Source organism: Dipodomys ordii, unplaced genomic scaffold (genome assembly GCF_000151885.1).
Source record: "Dipodomys ordii isolate 6190 unplaced genomic scaffold, Dord_2.0 Scaffold28, whole genome shotgun sequence".
NCBI classification, from domain to species: domain Eukaryota; kingdom Metazoa; phylum Chordata; class Mammalia; order Rodentia; family Heteromyidae; genus Dipodomys; species Dipodomys ordii.
In genome coordinates, this window is record NW_012267244.1 from 11,773,563 (window position 1) to 11,794,887 (window position 21,325).

The window sequence follows — 21,325 nt, forward strand, 5'->3', positions numbered from 1 at the left end:
TCCGGTCGTGGGGCCTGAACTCTGGGCCTGGGCACTGTCCCTCAGCTCTTCAGCTCAAGGCTAGCGCTCTACCACTTGAGCCATAGCGCCACTTCCGGCTTTTTTCTTTATGCTTATGTGGTGCTGAGGAATCGAACCCAGGGCCTTGTGCATGCAAGGCAAGTGCTCTACCACTGAGCCACCTTCCCAGCCCATTCAACAAGTTTTTATTGAGGACTGATAGTTTCTCAGTTATCCTCAATCATTGAGTTGGATTATCCCATTAATTTTTGCTATTCACTGAGATATAATATAGATAAAATGCTTTTTACAAGTTATTGTGACCTGGAAATAACTAAAATTTGTGGCATAAATTTGTGGTAGGAAAAATATAGAATGGCAGTTACTTAGTTGATACGAAAGCAACAATTGCTGTGCATTAGGATGGTAGCATCTTGTAGCTTTTAAAATTAAATGTTCTTAAGTAGATACCATGCAGTTATAAATAATGTTCTTTCTTTCTGTCCTTTTTTTTCCATTGCAAGAAATCTGCTTTTCAGACCATAGGTGAGGAACAGTCCCAGAACCCCTATACTGAACTGCTTGTATTGAAAGGGCATCATGACATTGTGCGATTTCTGGTACAGTTAGATGACTACAGGTAAGAGACTCTGGTTATCTAGTTTACCACTGTGTAGAAAGAAATGTTAGGGATTTTATACTGAAACTAACTTTAAAATTAACCTGTTTGCTAAGAATTTCAACTCTGTAATCATTAGTAACTGGAGAAATATAGTTAATTAAAAATGTACAAGTTGAAATTGACATGTATTTTCATAAAACTATGTATTTAAAGAGACAGTCTTATTAGAAAAAGCAAACAACTTAAAAATTTGCATAGGAACTATAACTGTATATCAAGGGAGCCTGAATTTGAGAAGTAAGTATGGTAAACGTTTAAGGTACTTGTTAGGAATGTGCTATTTTTAGTGGAAGGTAAAGTGATGATTTTATTTTTGTTATTGATGAAACCCCTTTAAATGTGCATTATTCTGTACTTTTATGTATGAAGTTCTTAAAATAAGTATCAAAGTGTATAGCCCTAGAGCTGTTTACTTAAGATTATCAATGACCTATCTATAAGTGTTTTTAATTCAGTTACAATTACTTATGTAATGGTGGAACTTCTTAACTTATACCTTCCTTTCTTAGATTAAGCTTCATGAGAGGTCTTTTTTTAATTTACCATATATTCTTAGTGGCTGGCATAGTGCCTATATGTAAGTAGGTGTTAATAGATGGTTGTTATGTGAATGAACGATTCCCCAGCCTCTTAAGTACTTGTTACATCCTGTTCTGAATTCCAACCCCTTCTGTAGTTGAGACCAGTTCTTCCACTGCCATCTCTAATTTTCTCTTGTCATTGTTTTTTCTTGTTTTTGACTCCATGAGTGTCTGCTGTGATTATTCCTCTTTTGTTGTCTACTGAGCTTGCCTTCTCTCTGCCATTTTGTGTCTTTGGTGTTGTTTTTGTTTTGTTTTGCATGTGGACTGAAATTCGGACCACATGGAGTTAGGTCAGACCCACAGGTAAAGGATACATTCTCCACAGCATTCTCCTTGCCTTAAACACTGTCCATATCTGTGTTCGAAGGCCACCATGTTTCTCATTAGCAGGCTACAGGTTCCCATTGCCCCCTCAGGCTTAAAAATTCACTGTAAAGACTCATCAAACACAGTAAAGCACTATACTTATGATGACACTGTATTATAAAGGATAAAAATCAGAGATCAGCCAATAAAGAAATCTGTAGGGCAAGGTCTAGGCAAGTCCAAATGCGGAATCCTCACATCCTTAGCACTGGTTGCCCTCCTGGCAATAGTGCATGACAGCAAGGAAATGCACTTGAGCTTTGGTGTCTAGAGTTTTGTTTTAGGGGCCTTGTTGTGCACGCATGATTATGAATCACTGACTACATGATTTGAACTCAGTCTCAAATCCCCAAACAATCACTTTGGGAGAGTGGGAGGGCAGTGTGGCAATAGCACAAAGCTCAAGCCATCTGCTCATCTTTTCCAGCTTGGCCAAACTCCATTCTCAAACTATCTAAGAACCTACAGTCATTCTGTTAGCATAAACTCAGGTGTGCTCCAAGGTACTCGCCCTGAATGAGGAAGGCATTCCAATCACGTAGGAAATTCCAAGGTTCTAGAGGCTTCCTTTTAGGAACCAAGTTAAAGGCCAACAAAGTAATTATGTGTGTGTGTGTGTGTGTGTGCCCCCTCACACATGTGCGTGTGTGCAAGCTGGTCTCGTGGCTTTAACTCAGGGCCTAGGCAGTCCTTGAGCTTTTTTGCTCAAGGCTAGTGCTCTACCACTTGAGCCACAGCTCTTCTTCTGGCTTTTTGGAGGATAACTGGAGATAAGAGTCTGGCTTTGAATAGTGATCATTGCATCTCAGCCTCCTGAGTAGCCCGGATGTGAGCCATCAGCTCACACAATTTTGTTTGATTTTTACTGGTGTGTCAATACTATTTTCCTGTTACAATATAAGCTCATCTAAATTACAGCATGTTAAACATGCGTAATGATCTTTAGGGCATTTATGATAATATTTGTTTTGATTGTGTCCTTAAAATATATACTCGGTGTATTTATATAAATGATTAAAGGTATGATTTATATAAATTCTCAAGATTTATATGAGTGTTTCTAGATTAAAAAATCTAAATGATTTCTTAAAATCACTAATATGTAGTAGGTAGGCCTTATCTTAAAATCATCTTATTTAGGGGAGTTAAGTGATAAATATATGGTATACTTTCAGGATCCTGTCTTTAAATTTTATATAGATTCCATTTATCATGTTTACTTATCATTCCATTTATTATGTTCATGCTACCTGTCCTCTTGGTTAGAACTGCGTAGAAGAATCAAAATACCAGCTTGTAGAGTTGTGGTCCTTGAATAAATGCTGATATTTGATTGCATTTCCCCAAAGTGGTGCTCATACTTCAGTGATTCAGAAATACTTTGTAAACAGCAAAAATCTTTATCTCAGTTACCTATTGCATTGCCAAGCATCCCTCTGAACTTAGTGGTTTAACACAAAACAACCACTATTTAGGTCATTATTCTGTAGGATGGAAGTTTGAGTTAGGCTCATCTGGGAGAGTCTTTACATCTTGTGCCAGGATCTAGTGCCATTTGGCAAAATTCTTTGAGTATCACCTGGCAGATTGGCTAGTGTTGGTTGGTTCCTAGTAGTGCAGCTGGGGTAACTGCCTTCTTCCTCTATGTGCTTCCCCTTCACATAGTGATTGTGGAGCTCTAATATTGGCAGAGGGCAAGTTTCAAAGAAAGACTTTTCCTGTCTACTTGCACTGTTTTTGTTGCTTGTTCAGTGGCCACAGGAATTCAGGAGCTGAGTCAAACTCACTGAGTAGATAAATTCTGTACCTTTTGATGGATAAGCAATTATTCTGAGCATAGGTATGGGGAATATTGTGTGGCTATGTTGGCTATCTACCATAGTGAATTTAAGTGTCTAGATGAAAAAGCCTGCCCTTTGTCTTTTACAATACAGTGATGAATTGGCTTCATGAATCACATTTAATCCATTACTCAAGTCAAAATTTACACCTAAATAAGTGCAGAATTTCTGAGTTACATAACTTTAGAACTTTCAGTTTGAATTTTGCTTTAAAATTTAAATTCTGTAGCAAAACCAGTAAAGACCAAAAGAGTCACTTTTTTTTTGGGGGGGTCTGGTCGTGGGGCCTGAACTCTGGGCCTGGGCACTGTCCCTCAGCTCTTCAGCTCAAGGCTAGCGCTCTACCACCTGAGCCACCTTGCCACTTCCAGCTTTTTTTCTTTTTGCTTATGTGGTGCTGAGGAATCAAACCCAGGGCCTCATGCATGCAAGGCAAGTGCTCTATCACTGAGCCACCTTCCCAGCCCGAGTCACTTTTTTTTTTTAGTGTGTGTCAGCTTGAATTCAGAGCCTGGGTGCTGTCCCTGAGCTTTTTTGCCCAAGGCTAGCACTCTACCACTTTGAGCTGCAGTGGCACTCCTAGTTTTCTAGTTGTTAATTGGATATAAGAGTCTCATAGACTTTCTTACCTGGGCTGGCTTTGAACCATGATCCTCAGATCTTATCCACCTGAGTAGCTAGGACACCAGTGCCCGGCCAAGAGTCACTCTTGTAAATAAGATATTAACTATAGGAAAATCTGTGAACTATAGGAAAATCTCTAAATCATGACAAAAATCTATTATGTAGAATATTAAAAGCTCAATATTTTCACTCCAACATTTTAATATGATAATTGTGCATATTGGTGGGATATTTTCTTTTTTAATAGTTTGGAATTACTTTTACTATTGAATATATACATTATCAATGTATTGTTAAATTGCAGAAATACTTTTTATTTTTTGTAGGCATTACATTCTGTTTTTTTTTTTTTTTTGTCAGCGGTTGTAATCCAGGTTTCACGCTTCAGGTCTTCAGATAATATCATCTTATTGAAAATTTTGCAGAAGGATTTTCTTGTTTTCTTGGTAGCTCAGCTAAAATCAGTGAGTGGAAAATTTTCTCAGATTGGTTTTTGAAGATACCAAATAAATCCTGTATAACCTAACAGACAGCTGCCTTTTCTTTTCTTCTTTAGTATTTTCTGAACATGAAGTGAGGGTCATATTGATTGGGAGATCACTAAAGAAGGCTAAGCCGCAGCAAGGGCCTTCCAAAAATGGACTGTGCTAAAATTGCATGTAATACTCTAGCATTTGACACATTAAACTAAACCGAGTTGATAACACATTTTAAGAATAGATTTCTCTGTTGGTCATTTGACCATTCCTTGCTTCTCCAGGAAACAGACAAGGTTATGTAGGAAGGTGATCATGACTGGAAAAGAATCAGATGACCCATGAAGTACCAAATTCGAGAATGAAATGTGCTCTAGGTAGCTGGTGAAGCTGTGCATGTTCAAGATAGCAACAAAGCAGAATAGTTTGATAATCCACTAAATACAAACAGTATGCTTCATCTTTAAGAAGATATTCTTAAGCTAAGAATATTCTTCCTCTCACAGTAACATTCATGCTTCATTTCCTAACTCTTGGGAAGCAGACACTAAAATAGAGTGAAATGAGCAAAATTATTAGAAAGAAATGGTTAGTGGAAGGATGAGAGAAGAAAGCAATTTGAATGGGGAGATGGCTGAGACTCTGATCATGTGGGATAGAGTCTCTGTCAGCCCAATGGGGAGTTGTGGTGGAAGACTTGGCTCTTAAGAGTTTTGCTCTAGGTGGGAATTAAACTGGGCTTTTGCTGAAGGTCATCCAAGGTGAACATGCTCCTGGCTTCTACCATCTTGGTTAATTCATAATGATGGGGAACCAACTGACTCCCAGTTAGTATGACTGAGTTAGTATGAATTAGAATGACCCCTGAAGTGGAGGCAGATAACTATGTTCTTTACTATCCAGCTAAGTGCCCTCTTGAAAAGGGGAGTCTGGAAGGCCTATCTTTATATCTACTATACTTTTATAGTATAGTATAGTATAGTATAGTTGGGCTACTCAGGAAGCTGAGATCTGAGGATCGTGGTTCAAAGGCAGCCCAGGCAGAAAAGTCCATGAGACTCTTATCTCCAATAAACCACTCAGAAAAAACTGGAATTATGTGGTGGCTAGGATTACAGGTGTGAACCACCAGCGCTCAGCTTGGGTAGCTATATAGGAAACTGTACATATGTATAACATTGATCAATAGTTTTTGGTGGCCTGGAAAAGTTGTGGTTTTATGAGACATTAAGGTAATTATACTTAGAAAACGACATATGCAGAATCCTTTTTATAATAGATAATGGTAATTATTGCAATGGACTGCAACATAACATGTATGTTTAAATCCATGTGTTCATAATGCTACTTAAAAAAGAAATCTAACTGGTTACCTTTGGAGAATGCTAGGGAGCTAACTTACATTTGAATCTTAATTAATAGGAGCAAAGTCAAGACATACTGGTTATATTGAGATCAGTAGTAACTAGTGAGATGAAATTTCTCTTTACAGAAGAACCCAAATTAGGAATAATGTTGGAATTAGAATATGGTGATTTTGTAAGCTCTAATATATAAAAGATGAAAATAATGTTTTCCTGTACTTATTGGCTGGGGCCCTGCAAGTTAGTTTGACAAAAGATGAACAGAGAAATACAAACAGGCACCCAGGGGAATGCTCAATGATGAGCTAACATCTTAAAAAGTCAGTTTGTTGACAAGTGCTATGAAAAAGGCTTTTTGTTGCAAATGGAGAGAAAATAGAAGAAAAGAACTGCGTTTTGGTGGTTATTTTGGAAACAAAGTTTCTCTGACTTCTCTGCACTGGTTTGGTAGGGTGGGGAGAGCTAGTTAGTAAGACTTGTTTGTGCCTTGTTTGTGCTTGTTTGTGTTTCTCTCTGTGCCATCTCATCTCCAGTAATAAGTTGGTATTCTCCTTCCTGGTGTGGAAGAGGAGAGGAGAGCATCTTCACTGGGTGATTTATGATCTCTTTTCGGGTAGATGGGGAAGGTTAGATTGGTGTTTCTTAGCAATAAACTTAGTGATTATTGATAACTATTAACATCACACACAAAATAAGACTGCCAGCAACTACATTTCCTGTAAGTATACAAATTGCTTTATGTCATGATCTTAGCAAAAAGTCGGACTTGAATATGATTAAGTTTTTAGATCTAACTATCAGTCTACTAGAAAAACCGGGATAGAGACACATTTTAAGTGCTAACACAGGAATGAGTAAGTAAAATGCAGACTCTTAAGATCTCTACTAGGCAGATAACTTTTGTTTTCAATAAATAAATTGCAAGGAAAAGTAGGAGAATCCATCAATAGATAAAAGAGACTTTATTGATATGTCAAGTAATTGCAATAGATGGACCTTATTTGGATACCATTTCTAACTAAGGTAATTTAAATAAATAGGAGACAGGGAAATTTGATCACTGATGAAATTAGGAAGTAAATGTAAATTTACTCATGATTTAAAAGTCCTTATGGGTATTCTATGCTGAAATGTTTATTGATAAAATGTAGCGTATGATTTGCTTTAGAACGATCTCGGGAGAAGTTACGTGGGGTACAAATGAAACAGTTTTAGAGATGAGTTGATAGGTTTTGAAGAGTAGCATATGAGGGTTTTTATTTATTTTAATTTTATTATTCATTTTTCTTATACTGTCTTTGCTTGTATATATATTTAAATTAACCATAATGAAAAATGAAAACACTTTATTTCATATAGAGGAAATAAAAATACCATCATAAAAGACATTGTTGTTTTAATATAAAAAGTTTTAGGATTATTAATATTCTAAGAGTTAATGAAGAAACAACGCTTGCTTGCTTGCCTTCCTGCCTGCCTGCCTGCCTTCCTGCCTTCCTTTTCTTTCTTTCTTCTTTCTTTTTTCTTTCTTTCTTCTTTTTTTTCTTTCTTTCTTCTTTCCTTTCTTTCTTCTTTCCTTCCTTCCTTCCTTCCTTCCTTCCTTCCTTCCTTCCTTCCTTCCTTCTTTCTTTCTTTCTGTCCTGGGACTTAAACTCAGGGCCTTGGTACTGTCCCTGAGCTGCATTTGCTCAAGGCTAGTACTCTACCACTTGAGCCACAGCGCCACTTCAGCCTTTTTTGAGAAGTTTATTGGCAATAAGAATCTTACAGATTTTCCTGCCTGGGTTGGTTTCTAATCATGATCCTCAGATCTCAGCCTTCTGAGTAGCTAGGATTACAGGCATGAACCATCTGCAGACAGCCATTTCTTTTTAAGAGTAGAACTGGTGGAGACTCAATGCAAGGATCACATGTACGTCTATGACTTATCAGTTTAAAGTAATAACTGAAAAAGTACTAACTGATGAAAATTAGATTTAAAGGATATGACTTTGGTTTATAACCACAGCAGGTTTCCTTATATTTCATCTGAATTAGGTAGACTTACCAAATCACTGGTACAGCTGGACAGTTGGAAGCCTCCCACTCAGATGTAGGCTTTCCTTAAAAATAAGAGCAGACAAGAATGTTTCCTATTCACAGACAAACTCACAGGTTGGGAGCGGAGGGGCTAGAAGAGATAGAAGAAGCAGAGAGGAATATGTTCAATTCATTTTCTCATTATATGAGGCAAGGAGGGTCAGGGATGTTTCTACAGTGGTAGAAGTTCTCCCATTGGGGAATGGACTACTCTCTCAGTAGTAGTTGTTGTTGTTATTCTAATATGATGAGTTTGATATGTTCTTTGGACTTCTGTTTGTGATTTGAGAGAGAAGAGAGTTTACCAAAGATTTTGCCTTTGTAATATTTCCTTCTTCATTCTGTTTGTGAACAAAAGTGGACCATATAATTTTAGGTATTAGTTCTCCCTTCCCCTCCTTCTCTTTATTCCTTTCCCCTTTTTAATCCCCTCTTTATCCCTTTAGTGAAGTGAACATGAATGTGTGTCTTTACCATAAGGACTTTGCGGGGGGTGGGGGGCAGTATTGGTGTATGAACTTGTAGAATTTCTGTTAATATGGTAGAATTCCAGGTTTAAACTTCGTTAAACTTATTTTTGTAACAATAGATTATACAGTCATAATGTTAAAAGTAAAGATTGAAATTTCATTAATGCCATTAATTCTGTTTCACAGAGCCCTGTAACATTTAAATGTTTGTTATTTTATTCATTTAACATTTATCTAGCACTTTAAACCTACCAGAGATAATCAAAGATTTATTAGACTATTATAAAGATAAATAAATATGGTAAGTACTATGTTTTATTGATTTTTCTTTGTGTTAGCATCTCTAAAATTTTGGAAATCATAATTGATGGTGTCTTTTAGTTATAATTGGCTGCATTTTTCCTTTATGATACATAACAAGAGAGTGTTTTACAACTGATGATGCCTTAGATTTGTTGAGATATATTACCTTTCTAAATGATCACTCAATATTGAGATTTCAAGGCAGGATACACATGCTATTCATCTAGGCCTTTCCCTAACCCTAGCATGGAATATCACTAATTAATGCTATACTAACCAGCAAAGAAATATTTCTCTCACTGTCTTACACTAAGGCTTAATTCTTTGAATTCTATTAATGGAGAATGTTTATAAAAAGTATGTTAAATGTTATGGCAATATTGTCACCATTTTTTTTTCATGGAATAGATTAAGTCTTACTGACATTTTGACTATTCCTTTTTAATAGTTCATTACTTCTATTACTGTTATTAGGGATTCTTTCTTTCTTTCTTTCTTGTCTTGGGGCTTGAACAGTAATACATGGGCACTGTCCTGAGCTTCTTTTGCTCAAGGCTAGCCCTCTACCACTTGAGCCACAGTGCCATTTCTGGCTCTTTCTGTTTGTGTGGTATTGAGGAATTGAACCCAGGGCTTCATGCACTCTACCACTAGGCCACATTCCAAGCCCTCTGAGTTATATTTTTAATTCTGACTTGAAGATGGAGAAGGTCCCTGACTGATTAGGATTACAATTTTAAATAAGCTGTGCTAATTTGTTTAATAAGCTGATCTGGCTAGTTTTTGGTTAGCCTTTGTAGTAGGATATATAATTGTAATCTAGGAATTACCTCCTAATTTTTGTTATTTATGAGTTGCCTTTATGTAACACAGTCACACTGGTTTGAATTTTTTTTTCTTTTTGTCTGAACTAGGAATTGAACTCAGGACCTTACCTTAATAGGAAAATATTCTACCACTTGAACCATTCCTTAGTCTACTGGTTTGCATTTAAAACTTCATGTTCTCTCTTTAGAGATGGTAACAATAAATATTGGCATGCCAAAACATAAAAGAAGGTGTGTGTGTGTGTGTGTATGAACTGAAAAGCTGAATAAGCTACCACCTTAGGTAATTGACCTCTGAGCAATAAAAAATTGGCTGTGATTTCATGCATTACCATTGAGCATTGTTGAGATTTAACTTTTGTTCACTACTTATTGCATTCGTTTGAGGTGAAGTGCTGTGTGTCTCATTTTTAAACTCTCAACAGTTCAGTCATCTCTCATTGTGAACTCATCTCTCATTGTGAAAATCAAACATGATAAAACAGTAATGAGAAGTTAAAAAACAGGGTTAGAAAAAGTATTTTAAACCTGCAGTCTTCTAAATAGGAGAAAAGCAATTATAAGAGTTTGAAGAATCAATAGAGATTGATGTTTGATACCAATGAAAACTTAAGACCTTGAGTTCTCTACCCTCCCTGCCATTACTATTCAAATAGAAAAAGAAATCAATAGGCCTAGAAATGTAAGTTACTAAAGATTTGCTTGTAGCCACTTTTGATGCTCAAGACATTGTCTAGTATTCAGCTTCAGAAAATGTATGTATTTCAGCAGTTGAAAGTATACATTTAAAACTATCATTTTCTTTTTACTGTCCAGATTTGTATGTGACTATGTGTATGTGAGCATTGTACAGCAGCAGTCTAAGGGCATGAACTCAGGGCCTTCTTGCTGTCCCTAAGCTTTTTTGCTCAAGGCTATTGTGCTACCACTTGAGTCACAGCTCTGCTTTCTGCTTTTTGGTAGTTAATTTGAGATAATAATTCCACAGAAGCTTAGGCCTGTAATTCCTAGCCATTCAACAAGCTGAGAACTGAGGAACATGGTTCAAAGCCAGCCTTGGCAGGAAAGTCCCTGAGATTCTTTTTTTCCCCAATAAACTACTCTGAAAACACTGGAAGTGGCACTGTGAATCAAGTGGTAGAGTGCTACACTTGAGCCAAAAGAGCTCAGGGAAAGTGCCCAGGGTGCAAAGTTCAAGCCCCAGGACTGGCAACAAAAAACAAACAAAAAAGAATATTACAACCAGGCGCCAGTGGCTCACGCCTGTAATCCTAGCTACTCAAGAGTCTGAGATCTGAGGATCTCAGTTCACAGCCAGCCTGGGCAAAAAAGTCCCTGAGATTCATATCTCCAATTAACCACCCGGAAACCGGAAGTGGCGCTGTGGCTCAAGTGATGGAGCGCTCACCTTGAGCTGAAGAGCTGAGGGACAGCGCCCAGGCCCCAGAGTTCAAGCCCCACGACCAAATAAATAAATAACTAAATAAAAAATTACAGCGATTCCTGGTGGGGCTGCCTTTGAGACACGAGCCTCAGAGCTCAACCTCAAAGTAGCTATGATTATAGGCATGAGCCACTGATGCCAGAAATATCAACATTTTTTATCTTTTTTTTTTTTTTGGTCGGTTGTGGGGTGTGAACTCAGGGCCTGGGCGCTGTCCCTGAGCCTCTTCGTGCTCAAGGCTAGTACTCTACCATTTGAGCCACGGTGCCACTTCCAGTTTTTGGAAGTAAGAGTCTTATGGGGACTTTCTAATACGTAGGCTGGCATTGAACTGCCATCCTCAAATCTTAGCTTCCTGAGTAGCTAGGATTACAGGTATAAGTCACTTGTGTCCAGCTATCTCTTATATTTTAAAATTAACTTTTTGTGTTGTTTCTAGCTACTTAACTACGTTTTTCTTTTTCTTTTTCCTATCAGTTGTGGGGCTTGAGCTCAGGGTCTAGGCACTGCCCCTGAGCCCTGAGCACTTTTGCTCAAAGCTAGCATTCTACCACTTTGAGCAACAGTGCCACTTCTCATTTTCTGGTGATTAACTGGAGATAAGAATCTCATGGGGGGGGTAGTTGTGGAAGTGGGAGGGAAGGGATGGTTGGGGGCAAACAAAGGAGGAGGCAACAATGCTCAATAGGAAATGTACTCATTACCTTGCTCATGTAACTGTAACCCCTCTGTACAGCATTTTTACAATAAAAAAATTTTACAACAAAAAAAAAATCTCATGTGCTATCCTGCCTTGGCTGGCTTTCAAAAGCAATCCTCAGATTTCAGCCTCCCAAGTATGTAGGATTACAGGTGTGAGCCACTGGCACTCAGTTTAACTAAGAATTTTTAAAGGTTCTTCCCATTAGAAAGAGAAGTGGGACCACACTTAAAATTGCCAGTCTTTGTCTGACTATATTTGACCATTTACATTTCCTGGGTAATTTTGTAGCTCTGACAGTAGGAGATCTAATCATAGAGTTTTGAAATGAAAACTGAGCATGGGACCTATCTGAACCTGTGAAGACACAGGGGACTTTGAAACTGAAGATTAAAAATTTCAACCTCTGTTTGGAGGGTTAAGGAAGGTGTTACTTGACTGAAGGCCATGAGGGCTTGTGTTTCGTTCATATAGGAGTAAAATCCATGAGACTAGAAGCTTTCATGGGAACAAAGTGATTTCTATGTCCAAATGTTTCAGTTTTCTATGTTTTCCCAGCAATACATGCTCAAAAATATTAAGTTAAGACATCCCAGCCTATCTCAGATCTTGTAAAACCCAGTCTTTTGGGGAAACAACATACATTTTTTAAATACCATAGCTTTGCGTGGAATGTCAGTTATTAATGATTGTTAACTCTCAGGAGCCAGTTATGTATAATCCATAGCTGGCTGTCTAGAAAGCCACTACTTTTTCTTTTATTTGAAAATTTCCCTTTCATTTGAATAGATGAAAGTGATAATAGAATAACAAATTTTAACGAATTCTCAATCACTAAAATTCATTTACTAACTTGTGTACTACATTATTAATAACCAGTTATTTGACATGCTTACAATTTGATTATTTCACACCACTGTGTTGGAATAATCCTATTTCACAAATTATTTTCTTGACAGTATTTATGTGAAGGATACTTTTACTCTACAGAATGTAGAATTTGTTCCTGTATGTACAGAGAAGAGGAGAGATAAACTAGAGCAAATTTGATTACAGCTCTTTTATTATGCCATGAAACAAACCTTCATTTACCTTTTTGTGTTTCAGGCAAAACTACTACCAACAAAACTACAAACCTTCCATACCATGAATACAACACATACATGGATAGACTAAGTAGCCAAGATGAGTAAAGGAGAGAGGTCTTGATTAGTGTTAAAATTAATTTAGTGTTAAAATACATATTGTGAAAAAGTAATAGAAAGAATGGAACTAAGGACATGATTCTATTCCAGAGAATCTCTGGACTGTCATTTCTATCAGTGAAGCTACTTCTCAACTTTATTTTATTAAATTTGTTAGGCATCTCTTAAAATCTTGATTTTAATACAATGAAGAACTTTGAAGGCCATCTGTGTACATCCCCTTTTTCGAGGGGGGAGTGTGTGTGTATGTGTGTGTGTGTGTATGTGTGTGTGTTGGTTCTAGGGCTTAAATTTGGGGCCTGGGTGCTATCCTTGAGCTTTTTTTGTTCAAGGCTAGCAATCTATCACTTGAACCACCACTCCACTTCTGGCTTCTGGTGATTAATTGGAGATAAGAGTCTCATGGACTTTCCTGCCTGGGCTGGTTTTCAAACTTGATCTTCAGTTTTGGCCACCAGAGTAGTTAGGATTACAGGATTATGCCACCAGTACCTGGCTTAGCCCTCATTTTTATATTTCTGCTAGGTTATTCTTTGTAAATCAGTAAGTGTATTCTTTATCTTTGATCCTTAGTACTTGGCACAGAATTTAGAAGGTCTCTTACAAGTATTTGTTAAGTTAGTTTAAAGAGACTAATCTTCATTGATGTTAGTCAAGATTCCACTAATAAGGCTGGTAGTTCTTAGTTAATTGTAGCAATTAAATGTCAAATGTGACTTTTTCTTGACCTTTCTTCTTTCATTAGATTTGCATCTGCTGGGGATGATGGAATTATAGTTGTGTGGAATGCCCAGGTGTGTATTGATTATATGTGGATTATGAAATAAGTGTATAAATTATAAATAAGTATATAAATTATAAATATATATTGTTATTTGAGAATACATGAAATTATTCAAGGATACAACTAATACTTGGAAGAGCTACTCAGATAAATTCATTTAAAATAGACACTAATATTTCATAATAAAGAGGAAATTTTTCTTAAGATTTTTTCCCCCTAAGAAACAAATGCCATTTTTATGGGGAAATGTACCCTTGAAAAAAATATAGGTAGTCAGCAACTATGTATTGACTTCCAAAATGAATCAAGTATTTGTTTTGAGAGGTGCAACGTTTTCTTTGAACATTGTGTATTAGTGTAGTACAACATGTTTGACTTTCTATGTTTGACTTTAATAATATAACAAGAGGTTTTTCAAAAACATTTAAGACTTCAAGTTCCTTCAAAACCTCTCTTTCTGCTTCTTTGTTTTGCAAATGATTCTCTTTTAATGCATTTTTCTTTATTGTTTCCTTATCTGGGGCTACTATCTGGTCTGACAGATCTTCATTTTTCAATGGCTTTGCCTTTCACTAAAGCAGTTCTGAAATATTACCGTCTTTTTAGTATACCTCCATCCCACAAACTGCGCAAGCTCAACTCTCTCATAAAAAATACTATAGTATTTTCATATGACCTGTATATCTTTCAATATGGTTTAAACAATTGCTAAATTACATATAATACCTAATACAATGTAAATACGATATACATATTTTCAGTATGAGGTTGGTTGAATCTGTGGATTCACAGGGAATCATTGATGCACAGGGCCATCTGTGCTTTCACCACACTTGCGAATTTGGAGAGATTTTCAGTTTATGTTATATTTATATTTTATTTTTATATATTGGAAAATCAGTGAGGGACTGAAGGAGAAACAATGAATGAGTGAAACTAGACATGGAGTAGAGACTAACTTTATAAGTAATTGGTCAATTAGTGTACACACACATTGTATGCTGTCTTGTATTTTGTTACACACTTATAACTGTTGAGAACTATATACAAATATGTGGATACAAAGGGCCCTCTATTTGCATAATAATATTCTTGAAAATAGGGAAGAATATTCCTTTAAATTTTCTGTAGAGATGTGCTAAAATTAGCATTTATAATTAGAAAATAATCAAAACTACTTACAGTTATTTTTTCAGTACTTGTTTAGGATGTGAAGGTTCTTAATGTTGTCATTGAAGATTATTTAAATTGTGAAATATGAGTTTATTAAGATTCATATTGTTATTTCAGACAGGAGAAAAACTTTTGGAACTCAGTGGACACACTCAAAAAATAACAGCTGTTACTACATTTCCGTCCTTGAAACCTTGTGAAGAAAAAAATCAACTCCTCTTGACAGCTTCTGCTGATCGAACAGTTATTATATCCTTAAATCTGGAAGAGAATGAAACAGCCACAGGGACCCAAGGGGCCACTACACACATTATTAGTCTTTAGCCTCTAAAGAATATATATGTCCATATATTCTTGCTGCAGCAAAAGTGATTTTGCTCTAGTCTTCAGAACACAGTTCTTAAAAATCTTACGCATCTGAGAAGGATTAGACTGGAAGTAGTAGGTTAAGTCTTGTCTTCATAGAGACCCTATGATGAAAGATGTTCTTTCCAGAGTTTCTGTTCTATCATTTTGTATAAAATGGAAGGATGTAGGCTTAAAAATATGTATTTTGTTATGTCAGTTTGCTTCCCAATTTAGAGAAACCAAGACAGGTTGGACTGGAGAATAATTCATCCCTCAAATAACAAAAGAAACTTCATGCCCTCAACCCATGAGAACTTTTAGATCACCTTAGTCTGCAGAAAAATGCAGTATTAATATTAGTACTTAATATTCTCAATTCAAAATCAATTTTTAAAAAGTAGTTGCTTTTCTTTTCCTATATTTTTAGTGAAAAAGTTAAGATAGAACAGCAATTGTAAAGTTTTATAAAATGATTGTATACTATATACATGGTTGAATTTTCCATAGATTGACCCATTTAATCTTTAAAATAGCTCTTTGCAATATCTTCTTGGTCATTTACAGATAAGAAAGTAGAGACACAGGTGTTCACCAGCCTGGGAAAAATGTTTGCTCCTATCTCAACCAATAAAAACAGAGTATGATGGCAGGATTCCTTTCATCCCAGCTCAGAGGGAATTGTAAATAGAAGGGTCAGGTCTAGGCTAGCTCAGGCATGTGTGTGCATTATACTTTACAGGTGTGCATGTGCATGCACAAATACATACTTTACATGAGTTTATGATTGTTTATAGGTGAGAAAATTTCAAAATATCATTTAAGTGGGGGATAAGATATGCATGTGTGTGGTGTGCTTTATTGTGTGACATAAATAATGGCATAACTCTTGCTCAGATGTTTAGGCTAGATTGGCCTTAGTACTACTACTCTACTAAGGCAAACACTGTTATTTTAAATCAACAAAAACTAGGTAGATCAATTTATTTTTTTGGATACGTCACAAATATAATTTTGAAAGGGCTATTTGACATATTTCATCATTAACTGCCAACTCTAGATACTTAATGCAAGGCATACCTTGGCCCTTTTAATACAATCAAAATGTCTTAGTACATGACTAATGATAGAGATACAGTAACATATAAAAGGCATAGTATTAAAGGAGTGAAATACTTCCTTTCAACTGTAATTAGTTGGTAAATAAGCATACAATAATGATTATCTTGACCACTAGTGATTTGTAGAATAGAACCTACAGGTCTACATACTTAGAAGGTTGACTGTAGTAAAAAAAAATTTTTTTTTAATGGTGTTTTCATTGGTGGCTTCACAATCACAGGAAGAATGGCATGTATGCTGAGTTACAGAATTCGGGCAATGGTTCACATTAGTTCTTATCCAGATCAGGATGTTTTAGAAAATTCTAAATTGTGACATATTATGAAGTATATTAAGGATGAATAATTTATCAACCCCCAAACCATTTACTAAGTGCCAACAGTGAGTGGTAGGAATACACAAGAATGGGGGTAGGGTGAGGTAAAATGAGATAAAAGGCAAATGAAAAGTGGAAGAAATATATTTGAATATTGGGGATGTGAATGGTCTTTGGAGAAACTGATTTAGTAAACATTCAGAAGTGCCCTTCCCATGAACTACACCCCTAAGCGCAGACACAAAGTTCAGAGCACAGTTTGAGAAGATACATTTCAGCTGTGATAAGACTATACTTAGATTAGGATTACAAGTCTCATTCTGTTAGGATATCAATAGATATAACTAAAGTTCCTCCCCTCCCCCCACCTCAGCATCAGAACAGTCTGCAAAAATGGAACTGAAAATCCTTTCTCTTTACTAGACCATTCCTAAAATACAACAGTAGTGTTTCATGGCAATTATTATGATTACTGTTACAGTACAGGTAATTAAGTGCGAAAGTGTAGCTGTAAATGCTAGTATAGAGTCAGTTCCTTTGCTGAATAACTTTTTTTTTTGCTGTTAAAAAAATCTAGGGTTCTTAGTTGGAGGTTTCTTTTATGCAAGTGAATTATTATTTCTTGTTATTGGTTGTGGGACTTGAACTCAGGGCCTGGGCACTGTCCCTGAGTTTTTTGCTCAAGGCCATGCTCTACCACTTTGAACCATAGCACCACTTCTGGTTTTCTGGTGGCTAATTATCTTACTCATGTAACTGTAACCCCTCTATACAGTATCTTTACAATAAAAAAAATACATATAAAAAAAAAGTCTCACGAACTTTCCTGTGTGGGCTGGCTTTGAACTGCATTCCTCAGATGTCAGGCTCTTAAGTAGCTAGGATTATAGGCATGAGCCTCCAGTGCCCATGTTACTCAAATGAATTATAAATCTACTGTGCCTGGGTAGACATTATTAATTAATATATTTAATTAAGTACTAAAAGTCTTTTTTAAAATTGTCAAGCAATAGAGCCTTAAGAGCTGGCAGTATTCAAAATTGAATCCTTTCAATACAGAGCACTTATACTTTCAAATAGAGAGCACTTTTATGTGTTAGCAGTTTAGTGTGATAACACATATGCATGTATATTTGGAGATATATAACTATATCTCTTCATAATTAGCTACATTTAAAGAATGAAATAGAATATTATAAAGCATCAGACATGATAAGATTAACTAGTTTGTTAAATTCCTTTCAATTTTTAATATAAAATATGTTAGACATGTCATAAAACTTATTTCTTTCCATAAGAAACATAAAAAATTGAAAATTGCCAAGCCCGGTAAGCCAAACTAGCCCTGGAAAGGCTATGAGAGGCCCTCGGATATTTCAGAAATAGATAATGCACTGTTAGTGTCATTTTTGAATCAAGATAACAAGCAGTAAGTCATGCCAAGCTCATTACAGGAGTTTTCAGGAAATAACTAATAGATGCAGTAGCTTTGAGTATGCATGCTCTGTGTGCATGCCTATTATATTATGGTGGACTGTTCTGGAGAATATAGTCATGACAGCTGTAGTATTAATCCCCATAAAACTGAGACCATTCATTCTGTTGGCACTTTCCTTACGATTTAACAAGAAAATATATCTTAAGCATATTTGGAAACGTTCCACCAACTTGATGACTTGCTATGGGAATTCATTTTTTGTCAGTATAAACACTATATTTCATGTTTTATATAGAGATTTACTTTAATTTCTAACTAGTAATATTATCTCCTAATTAAGAATTTCATTTAGAAACTACTTCTTAACATATATTTAAGTATGGGATTGTGACACCGGCCGACAAATTCAGAAAGTGTCTTGCTTCCAGTCTACTGTAAAGGTAAAATACTAAGCAAGCATGGGATTTTCTGTTAACTTTTTATTAGTTTACATTAATTACATAGGGTTGATTTCATTGTTGTATCTTCACATGCTTGAAATGTATTTCAGTTAACCTCATCCCCGCTGTCACTTTCCTTGCCTCTCTTCCCACCTTCAATAATTTGTTTTTTTTTCCCCTTATGAAAACACAGTTTATGAGATGAAATGCACTCATAGCCATTTGATTCTGAGACTTGACTTTTGGCAGTATATATATTATTGTCTTAGAATGCTTCAGTTGGATATTACAGTGGGGGCTGATTACTAAGCAAGACAAGAAGAAAGGTAGGACCTGATGTGTTTAGTAGGTAATTCCAGAAAAAGTACTATTTCTAGAAGGACTGTAATATATCTGATGTTTTATTTATGTTTTAGTCTAGAAATGTTATTTGAGGTTATTTTTCCTTGATCTCTGCCTTGTAGTCATTTATTACCTAGTTCCCAGACATAAATATTTAATGTGACAAATTGACTTCTTACAGAAATATTAACTAAGGCATATATGATATGAAATTTGCTACACATTAGAGAAATGAACAGGGATAAAACTTGACTCCTTGTGATTCAAATAAAAGAAATGACCTTATATATTTTGAAAATGCAACACCATTTAAAAATGTCAGCCAGTTTGGGAAAAGATATTAGTAAAATGAGTGCAATCTCATTTGCTTTAAAGTGGCTCATCTCTACTTTACTCCATCACCTTGAAAAGTAGTTCCACTTTCAGCTTAGGCAAGACCACCAAGACCTCCCCTTTTTCCTGTCAGTTCTGTCCTGCTGTTACCATTGTTCTCACTCTGAGTTCTTAGGCCTTAGGTAACAAGAGGTCTATAAGGGAAGGAACTTCCTTTTTTTTGTTAAATACTTTTTTATTGTAAAAATACTGTACAGAGGGGTTACAGGTACAGGGCCAAGGTAATGAGTACATTTCCTATCAAGCATTGTTACCTCCGCCTTTGTTTTTCCCCTACCATCCCTTCCCTTCCACCTCTACAACTACACTCCTGCCCCCTCACAAATTGAAAGTTTGTTTGTTTTTCAACATAGCGTCTTATAAATCTCATTGTTACAATGGGTCAACCTGTATCCCTATCTAAGCATTTTGTTTTTTCCCTTCCCCTCCCCAAATTAGAGAAGTGTATATACAAGATGCAGGGCATCGACATCAAATACAGTGAAAACATGAGTTATACTGTGGGGGAGGAACATACAAAGAAACAAAAAAAATCACATAGTACATTATAAATATGTTAGAAATAATAGCAAGCAAGGAAAAAACCACTTGTGTCCTTATCTTGGGGTTCATTTCGCTTAACATCATCTTATCTGGTCATATGTACATGGCTTTTGACCTTTTCTGCTTGTCCTAGACATATACTAGTTATTGCAAATAAGGGAAACCATGGGAGCTATGTTTCTTTGGGCCTGGCTTTCTTCACTTAATATAATTTTTTCCAAGTCTTTCCATTTCCTAACAAATGGGGTGATGTCATTCTTTCTGATGGAGACATAGAATTCCATTATATATATATATATATAGAGAGAGAGAGAGAGAGAGATGTATGTATGTATGTATGTATGTGCCACATTTTCTTGATCCATTCATCTAGTGAGGGGCATCTGGGTTGGTTCCATATCTTAGCTATGGTAAATAATGGTGCAATAAACATAGTGGTGCTGATAGCTTTAGTATGGTCTTGTTTGTGATCATTTGGGTAAATACCCAAAAGTAGGATTGCTGGGTCATAGGGGAGCTCTATGTGGAATCTTTTGAGGAACCTCCATACTGCTTTCCAGAGTGGTTGAACAAATTTACATTCCCTCCAACAGTGCAGTAGGGTTCTCTTTTGGCCACATCCCCTCCAGCATCTGTTGTTTAGAGTTTTTTTTTTTTTTTGTCGGTTGTTGGGCTTGAACTCTGGGTTTGGGCACTGTACCTCAGCTCTTCAGCTCAAGGCGAGCACTATACCACTTGAGTCACAGCACCACTTCTGGTTTTCTAGCGGTTTATTGGAGAGAAGAGTCTCACAGACTTTTTTGCCCAGGCTGGCTTTGAACCGTGATCTTCAGATCTCAGCCTCCTGAGTAGCTAGGATTACAGGATTGAGCCTCCGGCACCTGGCCTAGAGTTTTTGATCATAGCCATTCTATTTGGGGTGAGGTGGAATCTCAGTGTTGTTTTGATTTGCATTTCTTTTATGGCTAGAGAGGTCGAGCATTTCTTCATAAGACTATTGGCCATTCTTATTTCCTCTTCAGAGAAGTTTCTCTTTAAGTCTTTAGCTCACTTATTTATTGGGCAGTTGTTTCTTTGAGGATTTGTTGTTGAGGGATTTAATTTTTGAGTTCCAACTGTATTTTAGGTATGAGACCCTTATCCATGGGCTTTCTATTGATCTTGCTAGCTATATCCTTTGCCATGCAGAAGCTCTGTAGCTTCATGCAATCCCATTTGTCCAACCTTTCTTTGATTTGTTGTGTTTCGGGGTCTTTATTGAGAAAATTTCAGCCTGTGCCAAGAAGACCTAGGGTTTCTCCTATTCCTTCCTGTAATGTTTTCAGGGTGTCTGCTTTGACTCTGAGGTTTTTGATCCATTTGGAGTTGATTCTGTTACAGGGTGATCTATAAGTATCTAGCTTAACCAATATAAGGATCTATAAGGATCTAGATTAACCAATTTTGCCAGCACCATTTACTGAA

The 21,325-nt window shown here is 36.3% G+C and overlaps 1 protein-coding gene across 1 annotated transcript in view; it reads left to right on the top strand.

Annotated features, from left to right (window-relative positions):
- Nucleotides 1–21,325, top strand: part of Wdr41 (WD repeat domain 41) — an 81,273-nt gene that overhangs the window by 38,892 nt on the left and 21,056 nt on the right. The window contains exons 3-6 of the mRNA XM_013015821.1: nucleotides 525–640; nucleotides 13,711–13,759; nucleotides 15,040–15,171; nucleotides 18,521–18,583. Coding sequence (XP_012871275.1) covers nucleotides 525–640; nucleotides 13,711–13,759; nucleotides 15,040–15,171; nucleotides 18,521–18,583 — 360 coding nt within the window. The remainder of the gene's footprint in view (nucleotides 1–524; nucleotides 641–13,710; nucleotides 13,760–15,039; nucleotides 15,172–18,520; nucleotides 18,584–21,325) is intronic.